Below are 18,259 nucleotides of genomic sequence, written 5' to 3' on the forward strand. Positions count from 1 at the left end.
AGTTAGAAACATTATTTGAAAGCCTGTCACTCGGCACGAGGTACATGCAAATAATCATTAAACAATGCTTCTGATTGAAACATAACACAAAATCTTGTTCATTCTTCTTCTCACCTCTATTTCTTACAGCTACCCTGAGAAATGGATGTTGGTCACACCTGATTTATAGATGGGGCTCATTGAGGTTCAGAGATGTGCCCTAAGTCACACAGCTGCTGAGCACAGAAGCTAAGATCCGCACCTGGGTTTGCCTGGCTCCTGAGGCTACGCATTTTACATGGAGCCCCGTTGGCCTTTGGTTCCCCAGGCTTATAAATGAGAGTGTACAATGACTACTTCCCATTGAGGGCGGGAAGCAGCAGGCCCTGGGAAGCCAGGAGCCAAGGTGGGAGGGGGTGAGGGGCAGGGGCTCGGTACCTGCAGCACGGCCAGAGCCCAGGTGTAGCGGATGCGACAGCAGTGGAGAGAAGAACGGGAGGCAAAGACGCCAGCCTGGTACAGCATCTGGTACCTGAGGTGGGGGGAGGGAGGAGGAGGAAGCTCCTCTGGGCACCTGCACACTCCCTCCGCCCCCAGGTGCCTACTGGGCACAGCAGCCCCTCCCAGCCCCAGCCCCAGCCCCACCACACCATCAAGGGGCCCTCACAGCCCACCGCTCCCCTCCTCCTACCAGCGGTACTGCTGAGCGTGACTCAGGGACGTGTTCCGGAAAAACAGGAGCTCGAACTGCAGCAAAGACCAGACACGGGAGATGAACCAGGACGTGGACATGTGGGCCCCAACCCTGATTGCTCCCTCCACGGCCCTCCCTGCACCCCTCACTCACAAGTCCCTGGTTGATGAAATACTCAGCAAAGTACACCAGGACCAAGGGGACGATGTACTGCAGCAGGCTCTGGAAGAGTCAGAGGATACAAGTGGAAGGCCAGGAGGTGGGCACCACCCACGGGGGACACAACCACAGCCACCATCCAAACCTTGAACACAGTCCACCTCTCCTGAAGGGACAGGCCTGAGCTCGACCCTGCAGGGGAACAGGAAGAGAAGGGTGGATGAAATTTTCACACTGAAAGGCTCCGCAAAGGGGCACTGGTATGCCAGAATTCACCAGCCAACACAAGAGTGGGAACGGACTTAATTGCCACCAGATTCTACACTTAAAAATGGTTAAAATGGTAAACTTCATGTTATGTGCATATGTTACCACAATTAAAAAAAAAGAGTTAACCAGGTGAGACCTCTTTACAGTTCTTACACAGCTCAACAGATATCCACCTGCCCACTCTGCCCAGCCTCATTGGCCCTTCTCTGTTTCTAGAACATCCAAGCTCATTCCCACCATAGGGCCTTGGCACTTGCTACTACTCCAGTGACCAGAATGCCTGGCACATAGTAAGTGCTCAGTGAGTATTTCTTTTTTTTTTTTTGAGACAGAGTCTCACTCTCTTGCCTGGGCTAGAGTGCTGTGGCATCATCCTAGCTCATAGCAACCTCAAACTCCTGGGCTCAAGCAATCCTCCTGCCTCAGCCTCCCGAGTAGCTGGAACTACAGGCATGTGCCACCATGCCCGGCTAATTTTTTCTATTTTTAGTTGTTTGGCCAATTTCTATTTTTAGTAGAGATGGGGTCTTGCTCTTGCTCAGGCTGGTCTCGAACTCCTGAGCTCAAATGATCCACCCGCCTCAGCCTCCCAGACTGCTAGGATTACAGGCGTGAGCCACCGCGCCCAGCCTCAGTGAGTATTTCTTGAATATGTCACTGCTTTTCCTGTAATCAGGACACCTACCCTCTTCCCTTCTTGACTGTGTCCACTGTAGAGAGGAAAAGACTAAAACCCTGAGAGAGAAAGTGACCTTTCTCAGGGTCTGTGTCTCCTACCTGGCTTCGACGCTGGGGCCTCAGTGCCTATTAGGGGCTGCCGAGCCGCTGTCTCTGCCTCCTCTTCCCCTCCAGGGTCCTGGGGCTCCGGAGACGTGAGCAGCAAGAAATAGCTGGAGTAGGATGAAGACAGGGTCAAAGGGCCCCTGGCGGGCTGGAAAGGCCCCCGTTGACCATCAGGCCACTCTCCCCAGAGCCCTTGTTCTGACTGCTGGCTCACACCGGGAGAGTCGGTTCTGTTTTCTCGTCATCTTAATTCTAAAGATCGCTCCAGCTACCATTAATTATATGTTCACTCCGTGCTAGGCCAGAACTGCTCAAATTTTAGTCACTTATATTCTGGCTTCATGTTCTTTGCCATATCCACATTCCTCCTGTACATACTATTTTTTACTTAATATTTTCTTTTGAATTGACTCACTTTTTCTAGCTGGCCTTGTCCTAAGCAATAATCTGTGAATGCTCACATGTGATTGGCTAGTTCAAATTGTTTCCTCATATACATGAAAATACATACAGAACTAACGAAATAAGTCCACTCATGTCCCATTTGAAATTGTCTTGGGAACCACACTGTGCTGAATGCCTCACACTCATCACCTCACGGGAAAGGAGAACTACCGCTATTTGAGATACGGGGAAACCGAGGGTCAGAGAGGTAAGGTAACTTGTCCAACACCACACAGCTAAGAAGTGGCAGCTTCGGAACTCAAACCTAGGGCTGTCAGAGTCCAGAATCCACATCCCCTCATAGCGAGGTGGTAGGGATTTGAAGACTGGGATCATGATCAAGTTCTCTCTCCTTTAATCCCTCTTCCTCCCAGCTCAGGACAGCTCACCTGGCCAGCAGCAGGACAGGAATACCCAGCATGGACAGCAGGGTGTGCTGGGGGGAGAGGCCAGCCTGGGTGAGGCCCAGGTAGGATAGTGCCCCCAGCAGCCCTGCACCCCCAGTACCCGAGGACCACCAGGAGATCACAGCCCTGAGAAGGAGAACACAGGAACACTCAGGAAGACCCAAGCCAGCAGCAGGACAGCCTCTCCCCTCAGTCCTTGCTCCAGCTGCTTACCTGGGATAGAAGGCAGTGAGTGAGAGGAAGGTGACCTCCCCCAGGCCTGAGGAGATGCTAGCCAAGACTACACCTGAGAGGAGGATAAGCACAGAGGTGGCCATACCTAGCCTTTCCTCGACAGCCCGCGTCCCCTACGGTATTTGACCATGGCCGCCTCTGTATCAGCCCAAAGGGGCTAAAAACAGATCCCCTGGACACTCTGGGTTCCAGATCTGAAGCAGAGCCAACGCCCCCCTCCCCATGTCCTCTCACAGAGAACAGTACCTCCATCCACCCAGTTAACAGACCAGGAGCAAAACTCGTCCTCGACGTCTGGGTGACTCTGTTCACCTCAGTCTCCATCCAATCCATCCATTTCCTCCCATCTCCTCCACCACCTGCCCCTCCAAATTGCCCTCACCTCTGATCTCCTGCTTATGACAGCCCTAACAGGCTTCTGAGGCTTACAGAAATAACCCCTTTCCTCTGAGAAGTTGGGGAGACCACCCCCCATAAACACTGTGTTCCCCTGGGCCCCCCACCTGACACAGAACCGCACACTCACCACACAAGCTGGTCCCCACCGAATGAGAAAAGGCAACCAGGATGAAGCTCCCAGCAGCACAAAGCCCACTGACGAGAACCCGAGGGCTGAGGGTGAGGAGGGATAGGAAGGGGAAGGTTGGCCTCCGCTCTCAGCCCCTAGCCCTCCCACCTCCTCCTCCTGTGTCACCTCCTTTGCCCTCCCAGCCTCCCCACTCCCAGCCCCCACCTGCCCTTCCTCCCACCACCCACACCCAGACCTGTAGGGCAGCAGGTGAAGGCCAAGAGGAGCCAGCAACTTTATGCCAAAGGTGGGGAGGATGTCTGCCAGGAGCACCGCCTGGATGGGAGAACAGAGTGAGAGCCCAGACCTTCCCAGGGACAACCCTCCCCACCAAGTGGCCAAGGAAAGGCCGGAGCCAGACAATTAGGCCTTCTACAAACACAGGGTCTGGAGTCAGGCAGATCTTAGTTCAAGTCTCAGCTCTGCTGCTTCTTAGCTGTATGTCAAGGCATTTATATTCTTTGAGCTTCAGTTTCCTCATCTGAAAAATGGGGATGATTACAGTGCCTAGCTCCCTAGCTCACAGGTCTGCTATGTGGATTAAATGAGCTAATATACGCTATATACAGAAAGGGCTCAGTAAATGGTGGTCTCAATTATTTTCATCATGATGGTCCCAGCTGAGTACTGAGAGGTCAGGGGGTGGGGTCTATAGACCCAGAGGGCCTGGGTCAGGAGAGGACAGATGAGTACGCACAGCCGTGGAGACAGAGTTGCAGTCAAATCGAGAGGAGCTATTGAGGGGGATGGGCGTTGGGCCTGGGTCCACCTGGTGAGAAAGGAGAAAGTCTTTCATCCAGGGAGGCAGAAGCATGGACAAACAGAGCCCAGCTCCTATCCCAGCTCTGCCTTAACTTGAAAGATGGCATTAGATCAGCACTGGCCTTCTCTCTATGTGCACAGTGGAGGGGTATTTCCGTGTTAAGTCACAAACTAATGGCCCACAAGCCAAAATAGTCCTGGAAACAGATTCTGTTTGGGTAACACATTTAAGAGCTTTCATATAAAAATTTGGGTTTCCAGAAAATCTGATCCAGGCCCAAATTCACTGTTGGACCTGGAAGGTGATAGCTGCTCCCCTTGGACAGGGCGTGCGCCCTCCAGCTCACCGTGGACAAGTGGTTCTCAATCAAGGGCACTTTTACCTCCCCAGGGAACATTTGGTAACGTCTAGAGACATTCTTGCTTGTCACAGCTGGCAGTCATGGGGTGTGCTACTGGCATCTAGCAGGCAGAAGCCAAGAATGCTGCTAAACATCCTACAATGCACAGGAAAGCCCCACAACAAAGACTCATCCAGCCCAAAATGTCAGTAGGGCCCAGGTTAAGAAACCCTGTCACAGATTCTGGTCCCACTCAGCCAACATTTGAGCTTGCAAACCCGGCACCCATTCACCCCTTAAAGGCCCTTCCTGCTTTGAGGGTCTGGGAGACTGGGAACTTTAGCCCCCTTGTCCCACCCCTAGGCCACCCTATTTCATGAGTTTTTCAAGGGGGCCTCTAACCCAGGGTGAGTCTCTCATCTTCGCACAGGGCTTAACCATGGTGGTGGTGGAGAGAGGGGATCACTTACGTGGCTCTGGTTCCCAGGTACCCTCTCATGGCTAAGGATGTCATGGGCAGCACTCAGCATCACCACATAAGAGAAGTTGTTGCAAAGACCTAGCAGCCTGGAATGAGTGGGACAGATCTCAACTTCCTTTCAGGCCTTTAATCTATCGCAGTGTTTGTGCGAAACCTCCCCCTCACCTGTGCCCTCCAATCAGCTCCTTCTTTTTTTTCCTCTGTCACCAGATCCCACCTTTATTCAGTGTTGGGGTCAGAGATAGAGGCTTTAGGATCAGAAACTTGGGTTCAGTTCCAACCTCGGAGACCTCTACCAGGAAGCTATCCTTGATCACTGTCTCCTCTGATCTCCTACTAGGATTCAGTTCCTGGGGGCATTTCTCACCCACTGATACACTGTGGTACACTAAAAAAGAATCCTGGGGCTGAAACCCAGAGGACTTTGTTCAAGTCCTGAGTCTGCCACTTCTTAATTTTGTGGCCTCCATCTACTCATGTAAAATGGGGATACAAATTTCTCTCCTGATTACCTCACAGAGTGCTGCAGGGATAAAAACGAGTCCATACCAAAGCCCTTTATGATCCATGCGAAGGATCTTATTCACTTACTCTCATCTCTGAGAGCTACACTCAGTGATGGGAAGGAAACTGAGCCCAGTGCCAGTGATTTCATAAGTGACCTTTCCCCAAGCCTATGAAGTGGTACTACAGTACTCTTCCTTCACATCTTACTGTTGAGGAAACTGAGGCTCAGAGAGGTTAAGTGACTCTTCCAAAGAACACATGGGAAGCCACTTCCAACCCAAACTGCCACCCAAGTCCTTGATGTTTAGGTTAATGCTACAAGTATTCCCCAAGGCTCAGTATTTGAATAATTCTAGAAGGTAGGTGGATGACTTTTTAAAACATTCTAGTAGTGATGCATTTATTTACACATGCATTAGGAAAATATTGGTTTTCTCTTTGGAGTAGTGATTTAAAGTTTTCTTTTTAAAAATATGTGTATTAAAAAATTTTAAAGCTGAATTGATTGGAGGAAAAACATGAAGTAAATAATCCTACACGTGGTATGAGGATCTGGCTAAAGCCTGAAGGCGGTAAGAAGAGGAGTGAAGTTTGAAAAATTTATGCGTCACCTCAGGGCAAACCTGTTGACTCAGTAACTACCTATAGATTCAGCTCCTTCGTGCAGCTCAGCTCTTTCTTCCCCTTTCCCTCCCGTCACTTCCCTCTTCCCAACCCATTGTTACTTTTGCTGAACTCCAGGCCACTCACCAGAAGCCCACCGCGTTCTTCCAGTGGGCGCCCTGATGGTCTAACAGAGGGGGCTGGGGATCCGAGGTGGTCTCCTCCCCTGGGAGGGCGAGAAGAGAGCATGACCCCCCACCCCACTCTCAGGGGCATGACGGCCCCATGGGTGTCCTCCCGGGGCCGAGGCAGCTCTCACTCCCGTCAGGTGGGGTGCGAGCCAGACGTGGTCACTCCCGTGAGGATGGGCGGTAATACTCACCCTCGGAATCCGAAAGGCTCCGCCACGAGCCTGCACGTCCTCCCATGGCATCAAGTTCAGGTCCCCCGAGGGTCCAAAGTCACAGAGTGTTCTTCAGAGTGGGCTTTGACGGGATAGGTGAAGGTCTATGACAGGTGAGAAGGATCAACGCCCCATTGCCGGTCCCAGCTCCGGCCTGCCTGCTGCACTCGCGCCCCGCGATCCATGAGGCGAACCCCAGACTCCATCTCGAGCCACCTCACGCCCTCCCACGCCCCACCCGTCGGCCTCTGCCCCCGCCCCATCTATAGCAGGGGGCGCTGTGACCTGTACCTTTAAGAGCCGCAGAGCGTTCCGCACCGAGGAGTGGCAGGTTGTTGGATCACGTGACAGCATCCGCGTGTCCCCCATCACGTGCTCGGAGATCCTCCCTACTTCCGGGTCCTCCCTCCGTTTTTACTTTAGGCCGTCTCAGCTTTGGGGCGTGAGAAAGGAAGAGGCCGGAGAACCCTGGAACCCTTGGCTTTAAACTGGAGCGGTGGGATCAGCAAGTTAGCAACGCGACGTTACATTAGCTGCGCCCAAGGCGGTGACGGTATCCTGCCAGGACTAGTCATGGCTGCGGGAGGCTTCAGGTCCTTTCCCTCAGCACTCACGTGCCAGAAACAAATATGGCCACCTGGCTAATCCTTTTTTCAAACAAGACTGTTTCTGGCTGGGAACAAAGACGCCAGCTGTAGGTTATTCTTACTCCTACCTGTTGCTCTTACAAATTGTTTTAGAAATCTAAAATAAAGATAACACTCACCTGAAGAAATTTCATGAATTATCTATGGGCGGTATCCAAGACGTTAAAAGATCCCTTTCACCAATTATCCTGGAACCAAAAAATATCACGGAAGTAGTCCAATTCCTGGTTTTACAGATGGGAAAACCGTGGTACCAAAAAAAAAAAGTAAAGTCACTGACATCTAAAGGTGACCTTAGAGATCCCCTTGGCAATAAGAAATAGAGCACCATAGGCGGGGAACCACTGGGCAGGCTGCTGCAGGATTCCTGCCTCCATCAAGGGTGCTTAGACCAGATGATTCTAAGGCCTAAGATTCTGATTCAATTACCCTAATTTGAAATTAAGCTAGGGCTGGGGAGAGAGGATGGGAAAGAACTGTAGATCGAGATCACTTCACATAGTCCCAAATAAGGAGTTATATCCTTACCTTCCTCTAGGTGGTAAAGCAGCATCCTGAATTCTCTTCGTGGTGTACTTCCCCTGCCAACGTCTGCTGTGGGCTTCCAACAGGCTGTGCCCACCTCTACTAGCTCTTTCTCACCACCAGGCCTTCAGACTGTTGTTTAAAATATAGCCTCTCTAGTATGCTTCCCAGGTCACTCAACCAATGAAAAAATGGGGTCCTACTATCACGCAGGGCTCTAGAAATTCAGCAGTGTTTCATACACTGCCTCTGCCCTCAAGGAACTCACAGGAGGGTGGCTGGTAGACACAAATAACCACAATACAAAGTTTAGCCAAGTTCCCTTTTGCAAGATTAACCACAGATGAGGGGATGGGCATTGCAGCCACCAATCCAGCCCCTTTGTCCCCTTGGGGAAGCCTTAATGACACTGAAATGAGAAGACAGAGCTCCTACCAGCCCCCTCCTCACTCCTACTGCTTGTCCCCAGGCAAAACAGGAACCACAAACCCCAGCTTCCTCTCACAGAGTGGCTGTGGCTTGGGGGAGACGGAAATGGCTGAGGTGTGAGGTGTGAATACGAGACCTGAGTCACTTGAGCTGCAGTTGCCACATGCCCCTCCCCCATTACCAATTCTGAGGTCTCTTGCTCCCACTTTTTTCTTTCTGGCTTCCCCTTTGCCCTTTAATTCCAATGTGCACCTGAGTCCTCTGTGATGCCAACCCATTGCCCAGCCGGAAGTGGAGGCTGCAGTGGGCATTGGGGCAGTGGGCAGGGCCTGGGGTGGGTATGCATGCGTCAGGGGAAACAGGGGAAGAGGAAGTGTCTTGGGTCCCGGGGAAGACTGCCTTGTAGGTGGGGACGGTCATTGTCAGCTTTCTGGACACACAGACAGAGACAGACAGGATGGACTTCCTCCGGCTATACCTCCCTGGGCTCCATCAGGCCTTGAGGGGGGCACTGGTGAGAGGGGCAAAGAGATGCCAGAGACTTTCACCCTGCTCCCAGGAACTTGCCTTGGGGCCTCTCCCCGGGGCCTCACCTTCCCTCCTCCCTTTGAACTTCTCCTCAGCTGGAGATTCCTTTCTTGGGATCAGACAGCCCCCTAGCCCAATCTTTTCTGGATTTCAATCCCTCTACCTCCACAAACAACTCCACATGCCCCCAATCTAGGCCCTCTCTCACTTTCTCTGCAGATCCTGCTCTCTTTCTCCTCCCAGATCCCAGAACCCCTCTTGCTTGTCCTGGCTCCTCCAGCCCAGGGCCCCCAGGGCAAGGGCCGGGCCTTCCCTTAATGCCTTCCCCTCCCACCCCCGCCTTCTTCTAGGATTCCTTCGGCACCTTTGTCTCCTACCTCATAGGAGATGCAGTCCCCACTGTAGAGAGGGAGGCGCAGGCAGCCGAGGAACTGGGGGCGATGGCTGTAGAAAGGCCAGGGAAGACTGTGGAAGAGGAAGCCCAGGAGGGCCTGGAGGGCCTTAGAGGTGGCCAAAGCAAGGGGGATGGAAGGCTGGGAGGGCCTGGAGAGGCCGGAAGATGCCAAGGGGGAAGCTCAGCTGCAGAACAAGCCCAGGGCTGGGGAGACAGCAGCTCCCATGGGTCCCAAACAGACAGGCAGGACACAGGGGTCTGGAAGGCAGCCAAGGCTGCCAGGTGCCAGGAGTCAAATGTCCCCTGGGAGTCTGGAAAGAAGTCTGAGGTAGGGTCTGGGGCTCAACGAGACAGGAGCAGCCAAGCCCAGGAAAGGCAGGAGCCCGAAGAGCAGGAAGTGAACAGAGGGGAGACGCTGAGAACCTGGGAACAGGAGGAGGAGGAAGAAGTCAGGGCAAGAGAGCCAGGGATGGCCAGAGGGGCGGAGTCAGAGTGGACCTGGCACAGGCAGCCTGAGGGGAAGGCTGCTGCCGATGGGCAAAAGGTGGCAGGGGACAGCAGGGAGACAGAACAGGTGGTGAAGGAGGCAAGTGCAGCGGAACCTGAGAGGCCTGGGGCTAGAGAGGTTGGGAGGGAAGAAGAGGTGGCAGCAAAGGTGAGGGGTAGCCAAAGCACAAGTGCACAGGGGATACAGAGCCCGGGGGAGGAGTCTGAGGACTGGGCAAGCTCAGGCAGAGAGAAGGCTGAGACAACCTGGGGCAGGGAGGAGGCTTATCTCCCAAGAGTCAGGGAGACAGAATATGGGCCAGTCCCCGGAGAAAGGATCCCACAGGCTACTGGGAGAGTCTGGGTGCTAGAGGAGGGCTCCAAGGGAGCCCAGGAGGGGGAGGTGGGTGAGAAGAGAGAGGCTGAGGTGAGTCTTTTCCCCAAACAGGCCCAGGCCCTGGGCCCTGACGCAGTGGAAGAGGCAGCTGAGGGCCAGACAACAGGGAGGGAGGCTGCGGGGGGCCAGGAGTGGGAGGAGGAGGCAGGGGAGGGCTTGGAGGACCGGGCAGATCAGCATGGGAAAGAGGCTGAGCAGGCCAGTCTGGAAGATGTGGTACAGGCAGAGGAGGTCCAGGAAGAGAAAGGGAGGTGCTGGGCCACAGAGGCTGAGCTGTCCCCAGACAAAGAAGCCAGAGGTGATATTGACTTGGAGGCAACCACAGAGGCCAGGCCTGAGGAGTTCACAGGGCAGAGGAGTGAGGAGGCCCAGACGAGTCCAGAAGCACCCAGGGTGGAGCAGGGTGGCCTCCAACACAAGGTCACGGAAGGCCAGGAATCCGAGCAGATGGGAGGCACCCAGACCCCAACAAAGCAACCTGAGGAAGGACAGGGTAGTAAGGAAGAGCTCTGGAGAGTTCCAGCCCTGAGCAAAGAGGGGACGGAAAGGAGCCTGGAGGACTATCTTGGGCACCTGGGGTGTGTAGAGCCTGAGGTCTCACAGGCTTTCCCAGAAGCCTGGGGAAACCAGAGGAGAAGGGATGGGGAGAGAGGAGATACCCAGGAGGAAGAAGCAGATGCCGAAGAGGAGGGGGAGGTGGAAGAGGGGGAAGAGGAGGCGCAAGAGGGGGAGGGGAAGGACTCAGCAGTCCAGGCCCTGGAGGCAGAGGCCAGAGGAGGCCAAGAGTCTGAACTACCTGAGGTCCTGGAGGCCGGTGGGGAGGAAAAGAAAGCAAAGGAAAGGGAGTGTGAAACAGAGGTCTCTTCGGTAGCAGAGACCCAGGAGCTGAATGGCAGCCCTAGGCCAGAAGCGGGGACAGGCCCCTCACTCGGAGAGTCAGATGCCAGAGAAACCAGGCCTGGGGAGATAGAGGCCACAAGGCCACAAGAGGCAGACAGAACATCTAGGAGAGGCTGGAGGATGGAGGGGGCAGCTCTGGGCCTCGGGGACAGGGAGAACACACAGACCAGAGCTTTGGCTGCAGAGATGGTGGAGGATATGGCAGATCTGGACGTGAGGGCTGCTGGGGCAGAGGCCTCTTGGGAGGGGGAGTCTGGGAGGAGCTGGGACTCAGAAGGCAGAGAGGCAGCTGCAGCCACACAGAGCAGAGGTGGGCAGGAGTTTGGCCTGGAGGGCTCAGCAGAGGAAGAGGTGGTTGGCAGAGGTGGCTTAGCAGAGGCTTTTGAGGCCAGGGAGGGAGAACATGGGATAGGGCAGGCAGAGGCTGGGGACTCTGCAGAGGCAGAAGGAAGCTGTGGGCTGGATCACTTGAACTTGGGCTCCCAGGCAGTGAGGACAGAGGGGACCAGAGCCACAGTGGAGGCTCAGGGGCTCCTGGGAAAGCAGATGGTTTTGGAAAAAGAGGCTGGGGGGTGGCGAGCAGGAGAGCAGAGGAAGGACAGTGAGGGGGAGCATGGGGACTGCCACCCTGAGGGAGAGGCGCAAAGGCCCTTTGATGAGGAGGAGATCCTTGAGGAAGAGATCCAGGTGACCGGGGGCCAGACAGAGGCTGAGGAGTTGGACCCAGAAGGCCTGGGGCACATCAAGGGCCAGAAGGAGCCAATAAACCAGGACCCTGCAGAAGCTGTGCCTGGGCCACTCGGGGACGCTGAGACCACAGAGGCCACAGGCAATGGCGGAGGGGATGCTCACAGCAGCTGGAGTGAGGTGAGGGCTCCAGTGGGCAGGGTCCAGGGCCGGGCAGGGCAGAATCTCAAAGCCAGCCCCATAATCCTCTGTGCCTCCTTCCCTGCAGGCCCTGCTTCCCGGGTCCCGCCTGGATGTCTCTGTCCCAAGAAGCCGGGTACTCCTCTCACGAAGCTCCTCCCAGCGCCGCTCCCGGCCCTCTTTCTGTAGGAACCCTGCCCCTGAGCAGCAGGAGGAGCCCCCCAGCCCCCAGCCCAAGGAGGGGCTGTCAGCTCCAGAGCAGAGTCTGCTACAGCTGGAGGAACCCCCAGAGGCAAGGCCTCTGAGGCCTGAAGGGAGCCCGGTGCCAGCCAGAAGGCCCCTGGGACACGGGTAGGCACAAAGTGGCTGGGCTGGGATGGAGGAGGAGGCTGTGGGCATCTGGGGACTGGCCCTGTCTTCCACCTGCAGGTTTGGCCTTGCACACCTCGGCATGATGCAGGAACTGCAAGCCCGCCTGGGCCAGCCAAAGCCCCAGTAACTGAGACTTGACGCCCTGGGAACCAGCCCTGAGTGAGGGGCAGAGGCTCACTTGGACCCTGCTCACCCCTCACTCCTTCTGCCAACCTGGACACATCCTTTCTACCCTCTGAGCCTGTTTCGTAGTGTGTCCTTCATGGAGTGGACAAAACCAGACATTTGTGAAGACTTTGAACTTAAGGAATCTGATTCTCCAATGCAGGCTGGTGGGCCACCTACCCCACTGGAACCACTTTTCAGGGTCCCTGCCCTGGTTACCTCCCCAGCCTATCTCAGCTGTCCAGAGACCAAACAGAGGACTGAGAGGGGACAGAGACCGTTCTGCCCACAGCCTCCCCTCTCTGGCCCCTCTCCCCAGCCCACCTCCCACCCAAGCCCCTCAGAGCTGTGCAGGAGTAACGAACCTCTGGGTGTGATGCCAGCCCAAAGGCGGGGGGTTAGGAGAACCTCATAAGCACCGCTGGGATCCAGGGGGCTGCCCTGAGCTTCCAAAATAGTAGCTCAGCCTGGGAGTTCTGCTGGTTACTATGGCAACTGCCCAGCTGAACAGGCCATAGTAGGGGAGGATGGATCAGGGGCCCCAAAACCACAGCATCAGAGATGGGTGGCCAGAGGCTGCCAACTCCGTTCCAGGCCATCCCACCCTTTGGGTGTCAGGCAGCCCTACCCTGAAAAAAAGCTGAGGCAGGGAGAGGGTGAGAGTGTTTTATTAGGTACCCAGCATGGTGGCCAGGCCCTGAAACAATAAATAAACCATCATCTCCCTAAACAATAAATAAATATCCAAGAAATAAATAGCTGGCAAGAACTGGAGGGGCTTTAAGTTATTGGATAGGGCCTGGGGCTGGGGGCTGGTGGAGGCCTGCCTTGTCTAAGGCATATGAGCTGGAGCTGTCCTGTTGGCCAAGACTTCAGTCCTAAAGTCCTAAAGGGTGAGGGGTAGGAGGCTAAGAAGTCACCCCGTCAGGGCTGGGGGCCAGGTGTTGGGAACCCCAAGGCCTTGGCTGGGTTTCCAGCCTTGGACAGCAGCAGCAAGTCCCGCACGGCCCGAGATAAGACAAGCTCCAAGGAGTGCAGCAGCTGGTAGGTGTAGAGCAGCCGGGGCCAGGACACCTGGGCCGGCACCTGCAGGGGGCTGCCAGGAGCCCCTGGGAGAAGGCCCTTCCCCTCCTCCTTCTCCTCCTCCTCCGGGAGGTTGAATCCTGCAGCCAGCACCTGTGAGGAGAGGCCCACGGGTCAGAGAGCAGCCTGGCCGAGAGCCTGACCGAATCCTTGTTTCTTATATGTGCCCAACGGCTCACAGGGACATCAGACCATGAGGTCATGATTTCCCTGGACAGCCCCTACTTCATATCTTCCATGATGTCATCATGTCATGTGTCCTACCTGATTTCTCGGTTCAAGAAAATGAAAGTCACGGAGCAAGATGATGCTCACAGAGCTGGGTCACTCCCCTGGGAGTGCCCTGGGGGTTGGGGTTCAGGAAGTATCTCTCTGCTGTTAAGGATTGTTGCAGAATCAGAAATGGGCAGGGGGTGACATGGCTAAGTTTCCATACTGATTGCATTTTCTATTCTCCTTTTATTAAGGGGAAGATTACTATTTCCCTTTGAAAGGTTCAGGAGGATCTGGGTGATGTCAGAGAGTCAGGGAGAAGGGAAGCAACTCTGCTGATGCCGGATGCGGTCCTGGGTGCTTCAGAGCTGTTCTCTCATTTACGACCAACCCCCAGGCCAGGCATGGTGGTTCACACCTGTCACCCCAGCATCGTGGGAGGCAAAGGTGGGAGGGTTGCTTGAGCCCAAGAGTTCAAGACCAGCCTGGGCAACATAGTGAAACCTCGTCTCTATAAAAAAAACAAGAAAAAAGTCAGCCAGGCATAGAGGCATGTGCCTGCAGTCCCAAGCTACTTAGGAGGCTCAGGTGGGGAGCAGCATTTGAGCCCAGGAGTTGGAAGCTACAATGAGCTATGATGATGCCACTGCTGGGTGACAGAGCAAGACCCTGTTTCTAAAAACAAAACAAAACAAAAACCAATCCCCAGGAGAAGACAAATCAGAGATTATGAGGCAGCTCCAGGGCTCCAGGGCCTGGTGCAGCTGTACACACATGCGCACTCACACTCAGACACGCTGCCACACACATTGACTCACTCTCACATCACACACACTCACTCACACATGCACCCTCGGAGTATCTGAAGCATCTCCCTCCAGACTTCCCAACCTGTGGGAAGTGGAGTGTTTTAAAAAGGTAGCCAATGAGCCTTGATTTGGCGTGCTGGCCCCTGGGAGTGGAGGAGCGGTGGGCACACTACCTGGAAGCGGAGATGCCACTGCAGGTCACGGAGGTCCAGCCGCATGGCCCACAGCCGCATCCTCTCAGAGCTGGTCCAGTCCCCCTGGCTCCCCAGCGCCCCCAGCAGGGCATGGAAGGGCCGAAGCGTCGTGGAGAGGAAGCAGAGTCGTTCTGGGTCCTATTGAAGGGGAGGGAAAAGGTCAGAAAAGGCCCATGGGCCAAGGATGACCCATGTTAAACCCAAACCCCTGCCTATCTGGTTCTCATTCCCATTCCATATGCCCACCTCCATCCATCCCATCCCTCTTCTCACCCTCCGCCCCACTGCCATCCCCATCCCCTCCTGTGCGCTCACCCTCCCCATCTCCACTGTCCTCAACCTCCCCTTCCAGCCTCCCTTGCAGCCCGACGCCCACTCTTCTCTAGCTACCCAGTGCCACCCCCACAGCACTCCCCATCCGAGCCCCATCCCATCCTCTTCTCCACCGTCCTGTCCTACCTCCTGCTCACTTCATCCCCTTTCCGCCCTATTCCCATTCCTAATCTCAACTCCGTCATTCTCCCTGCCTTTCCATCATATCTCTAATCCACCCTCCACCCCATCCCCTTCCCGTGCTGGGCTTCGCACTTACCCTCTCCCTAACCCCACTTCCTCACTCCAGCTCCATCTTTATATCCAGTGACACATCCTACCTCACCTAGACCTACCCCAAACCCATCTTCAGCCCAATCCCCAGCTTCATGTCCACATGCCCCAGCCCCAGCCTAGCCGCTTCGCACCCCACCGCACCGGTCTCACTCACAGAGAGGCGGCGCCAGACGTGGAAGCTCAGAGAGACGTTGGGGAGCTGCTCTCCCAGGGGCAGGAGGTCCAGGTTCACTCCCGGCAAGTGAGATTGAGCCTGTGGGGCAAGGCCTGTTAGTGGGGGCCAGAGGGGACTGGGGCTCTGCCCAGTCCACCCCCAGAGCCACATTTAGGGAGACTCACAAAGCGGTGGGCCTGGCCCCGAACCTCAGAGAGCAGCTTCCTGGCGAGGTGCAAGCTGACTGCGAACTCCCTTCGCAGCTCCTGCAGGCTCAGGGGGGGCCTCGGGAATCCCCAGACACCGGCTCGAACCAGGAGCAAGGACAGTAGCAACAGGCTGAGCCCTGGAGAGACGCGGCGGGGTGGGGGGGCCGTGGGGAGCAAGACAAGAAGAGAGTTTAAGAACTCGGGAGAAGGGAGGGACATGCCTTTTCTGAGCTGTGCAGGCACGTTCATGGACTTCTTCCCACTGCCCCTCAAAACCACCAGGGGCTATCAAGGCCACCAGGTGGCATCTCTGCACAGAGTGCCCACCTTTGCAAGCAGACTGGAAGCTGGATCTTGACTCCCCGCCCCACTAACTCCCTCAGCCAAGGGCGTTTTTCAGTGAACAGCCTGCACAACTGCAGGTGGTAGCCTAGATGTTATTATTCTCCCCATTTTGCAGATGAGGAAAGTGAGGCTCAATAAGGTTGATTTGCCCAAGGTCAGAAAGCCAGAGGGTGGGGGAGCCAGGACTGGATTCCAGATCCTTCCAAATGCATAGCCCATGTGCTTTCCCCAGGGGACTCAGAAGAGGCAGCCACCTGCCCCAGGATTGGGCACACTCTGTTCTGTTAAGGATTCCTTGGGCTCAGCCAGGCATCTCTGATGGCTTGAACTGGCCCCTAGGGTCCCAGGGGTGGGTTGGGACTGCCAGAGGCTCTATCCCAGGGAGTCAGAAGGACAGGTTGGTCCAGCCTCCACCAAGGCAGGTGGGTCACTGCGCAGGGAAACCTGCCTGGGGCAAGTATACAGTGTGGGAGAGGGAAGGGTGAGGGGTACCAGGAGCGGGGGAGGACCTAGAATGGGAGGCAGAAGCTCTCTTTCTCATCCTGGCCTTCCCCTGTGCCTCAGGCCCCCATCTGTAAAATGGGGGAGTCAGAATAGCTGATTTCTGAGGGTGCTTCCTGCTCTGCGTTTTCCTGGAAAGAGGAAAGAAAGGCGATGGGGTGGGGGCTCCAGAGAGAGGGCAGTGTTCAGCAGTTTCTCCCTCAGGGAGAGGAAATCCAGCAATCAGAGGAGTTACACAATTCTCCTCGAAACACAAACCAAAACTGGCCCCGAGTCCATCCCTGCTCTCCCTCCGCTCCTGCCTCTTCCCTGTCCATTCTCAATCTCTAATCCCTGAGTGCTGCTCCTTGAAATGTCTCCTCAGTAAAGGTTATGGGGAGCTTCTAGGGATACCCACTTCCCTTATGGATCTCCAGAGGTGGTAGGCAATGCCTAAGAGCTTTGGCATTCAGCTTCCCTGGCTTGGGGGCTACTCTGACCCTCTGACATCCTGGAGACTTAAGGCAGAGTGGGGTTCTTCCTAGTTTCATGTTGCAGACAGAGTAGGTACCCCCAGGCCCTGGTGGATATTGCCCACTGAGAATTTAACTGAGCCATCTCCTACTTATCCCCCTTTCCTGACCGAGCTCTGGAGCCCCCAGGCCCTCTCCCTACCCTCTGTGGCCAGTCCTGGGTCCTTGGCCCTGACCTTTGAAAGTTCTGTCTCCATCCTCCAGCCGTTGGCCCCTATCTGGCCATGTTACCTGTTCCTCTGCCTACAACTCTGGTTCTAGCCACCGAATTCTTCAGCCACCAACTGCAGATTGGTCCTCTTTCCAAGCTGAAGACCCTTGACCCCATTAGGCTGCTGACCCTTGACCTCAGTGCACCCCTTGTGCCACTCCTCCTGCCATTCTTCCTCTAGCCGACCCCAGTCCTCCGTCTTAGCCAAGCTGTCTGGCCCCTGCTCATTCTCTCCAAACTCTTCGTTTATCTGCCTAGTCTCGGCCCTTGTCAAACTGTCTATCCAACCCTCCCACTCATGCTAGCCAAGGCTTCCCATCCTCTGCCCAGCCCTGGTCAAATCACCATCCATCCATCCTCCACCTCTCCTCCCCATTCATGCCAGCCAAATCTTCCCACCCTCCACCCAGCCCTGGGCCCAAGCACTACCCCATTGCTCCAGGCCCCCACCCCAGTCATGCCGGCCTCATTCCCATCCTCCAGCCAGCCCCCAGCCCTCGGCCCCATCCACAGTGGCCAAGCTCACCCGTTCTCTGCCCAGTCGCAACCAAGTCCCCACCCTCCGCCCCCGCCTTGGCCTCAAACTCACGCCAGCCAAGGTCGCCTGCCATCTGGCCCATGTCGGGGCCCAGCCTCTTTGGCCAGCCATCTCCTGGGTAGGGGGGGTCTTATACTGGGGGCTGCACCCGGTTTCACTTTCCGTCCTGCTTGTACTTTCAGCTTTGTATTCACTCAGTCTTCCCTCCTCACCACCCCTTGCTAAAATGGGGAAATGTAATTTCCCTTCCCAGAGGGGGTGGGAGTTATGGTGGGGGGTGACGGGAAGCTGGAGTTTCGGTCAATCAAAGCTCTGGAGCTACTGCTCAGCTTCCAGGTCCAGCCCTTCACTCAATTCCCCACTCCTGGGTAAGCCACGGGCTCTATTCCCTAGGAGGTCCCAGAGACTCAAACCCCCTCCCATGTCTCTGCTCTGCCATCATCATCCCAGGGCCATTACCAGCCCACTGTCCTTCAAAAGATAGATGGCCAGGTAAGGGGATTGCCCACCAGAGGGGACTTGGGGTTTTGAGTCAT

At 55.5% G+C, this 18,259-nt stretch overlaps 3 protein-coding genes across 6 annotated transcripts in view; 1 reads left to right on the forward strand and 2 right to left on the reverse strand.

Moving 5' to 3' along the window:
- The window catches only part of CLN3 (ceroid-lipofuscinosis, neuronal 3), an 11,548-nt gene extending 3,665 nt beyond the window's left edge, over positions 1-7,883 (reverse strand). Inside the window, exons 1-16 of one of the 4 annotated variants that reach the window (XM_012660300.1) lie at positions 7,811-7,883; positions 7,402-7,470; positions 6,927-7,068; positions 6,615-6,739; positions 6,380-6,458; positions 5,112-5,208; positions 4,236-4,307; positions 3,735-3,814; positions 3,497-3,582; positions 2,950-3,022; positions 2,719-2,862; positions 1,880-1,992; positions 978-1,024; positions 827-895; positions 671-726; positions 418-511 (exon numbers count right to left, since the gene is read on the reverse strand). In XM_012660300.1, coding sequence (XP_012515754.1) covers positions 418-511; positions 671-726; positions 827-895; positions 978-1,024; positions 1,880-1,992; positions 2,719-2,862; positions 2,950-3,022; positions 3,497-3,582; positions 3,735-3,814; positions 4,236-4,307; positions 5,112-5,208; positions 6,380-6,458; positions 6,615-6,660 — 1,056 coding nt within the window. In that variant the 5' untranslated portion in view covers positions 6,661-6,739; positions 6,927-7,068; positions 7,402-7,470; positions 7,811-7,883. Of the gene's footprint in view, positions 1-417; positions 512-670; positions 727-826; positions 896-977; positions 1,025-1,879; positions 1,993-2,718; positions 2,863-2,949; positions 3,023-3,496; positions 3,583-3,734; positions 3,815-4,235; positions 4,308-4,683; positions 4,738-5,111; positions 5,209-6,379; positions 6,459-6,614; positions 7,069-7,401; positions 7,471-7,810 lie in introns of those variants that run through there. The other 3 variants (XM_012660302.1, XM_012660301.1, XM_012660303.1) reach the window with 3 other exon arrangements.
- A 783-nt stretch (positions 7,884-8,666) lies between these two features.
- APOBR (apolipoprotein B receptor) lies at positions 8,667-13,092 on the forward strand. Its single transcript, XM_012660162.1, has 5 exons — positions 8,667-8,750; positions 9,115-10,737; positions 10,780-11,808; positions 11,897-12,159; positions 12,238-13,092. Exons 1-5 carry the CDS (start codon positions 8,694-8,696, stop codon positions 12,305-12,307), a joined length of 3,042 nt encoding a protein of 1,013 aa, XP_012515616.1. The 5' UTR covers positions 8,667-8,693; the 3' UTR covers positions 12,308-13,092.
- A 177-nt stretch (positions 13,093-13,269) lies between these two features.
- Positions 13,270-17,805, reverse strand: IL27 (interleukin 27). The gene is made up of 5 exons (XM_012660218.1): positions 17,775-17,805; positions 15,593-15,753; positions 15,408-15,506; positions 14,624-14,782; positions 13,270-13,521 (listed from the first exon to the last, which is right to left on the reverse strand). Exons 1-5 carry the CDS (start codon positions 17,803-17,805, stop codon positions 13,270-13,272), a joined length of 702 nt encoding a protein of 233 aa, XP_012515672.1.
- Positions 17,806-18,259: the final 454 nt, after the last annotated feature.

The sequence above is a fragment of the Propithecus coquereli genome, unplaced genomic scaffold (genome assembly GCF_000956105.1).
Source record: "Propithecus coquereli isolate 6110/MARCELLA unplaced genomic scaffold, Pcoq_1.0 Scaffold66, whole genome shotgun sequence".
Lineage (NCBI taxonomy): Eukaryota > Metazoa > Chordata > Mammalia > Primates > Indriidae > Propithecus > Propithecus coquereli.

What these genes read in the sequence shown, in the direction of transcription:
- IL27 (XM_012660218.1), bottom strand. Translation starts at nt 17,805, where the DNA reads ATGGGCCAGATGGCAGGCGACCTTGGCTGGC. An exon ending in ACGTCTGGCGCCGCCTCTCT is followed by an intron (nt 14,783 to 15,407) that starts GTGAGTGAGACC and finishes CCCCTTCAATAG; the next exon opens with GACCCAGAACGACTCTGCTT. An exon ending in AGTGGCATCTCCGCTTCCAG is followed by an intron (nt 13,522 to 14,623) that starts GTAGTGTGCCCA and finishes CTCTCCTCACAG; the next exon opens with GTGCTGGCTGCAGGATTCAA.
- APOBR (XM_012660162.1), top strand. Translation starts at nt 8,694, where the DNA reads ATGGACTTCCTCCGGCTATACCTCCCTGGGCTCCATCAGGCCTTGAGG. An exon ending in AGGCCTTGAGGGGGGCACTG is followed by an intron (nt 8,751 to 9,114) that starts GTGAGAGGGGCA and finishes GCCTTCTTCTAG; the next exon opens with GATTCCTTCGGCACCTTTGT. An exon ending in AGAAGGCCCCTGGGACACGG is followed by an intron (nt 12,160 to 12,237) that starts GTAGGCACAAAG and finishes TTCCACCTGCAG; the next exon opens with GTTTGGCCTTGCACACCTCG.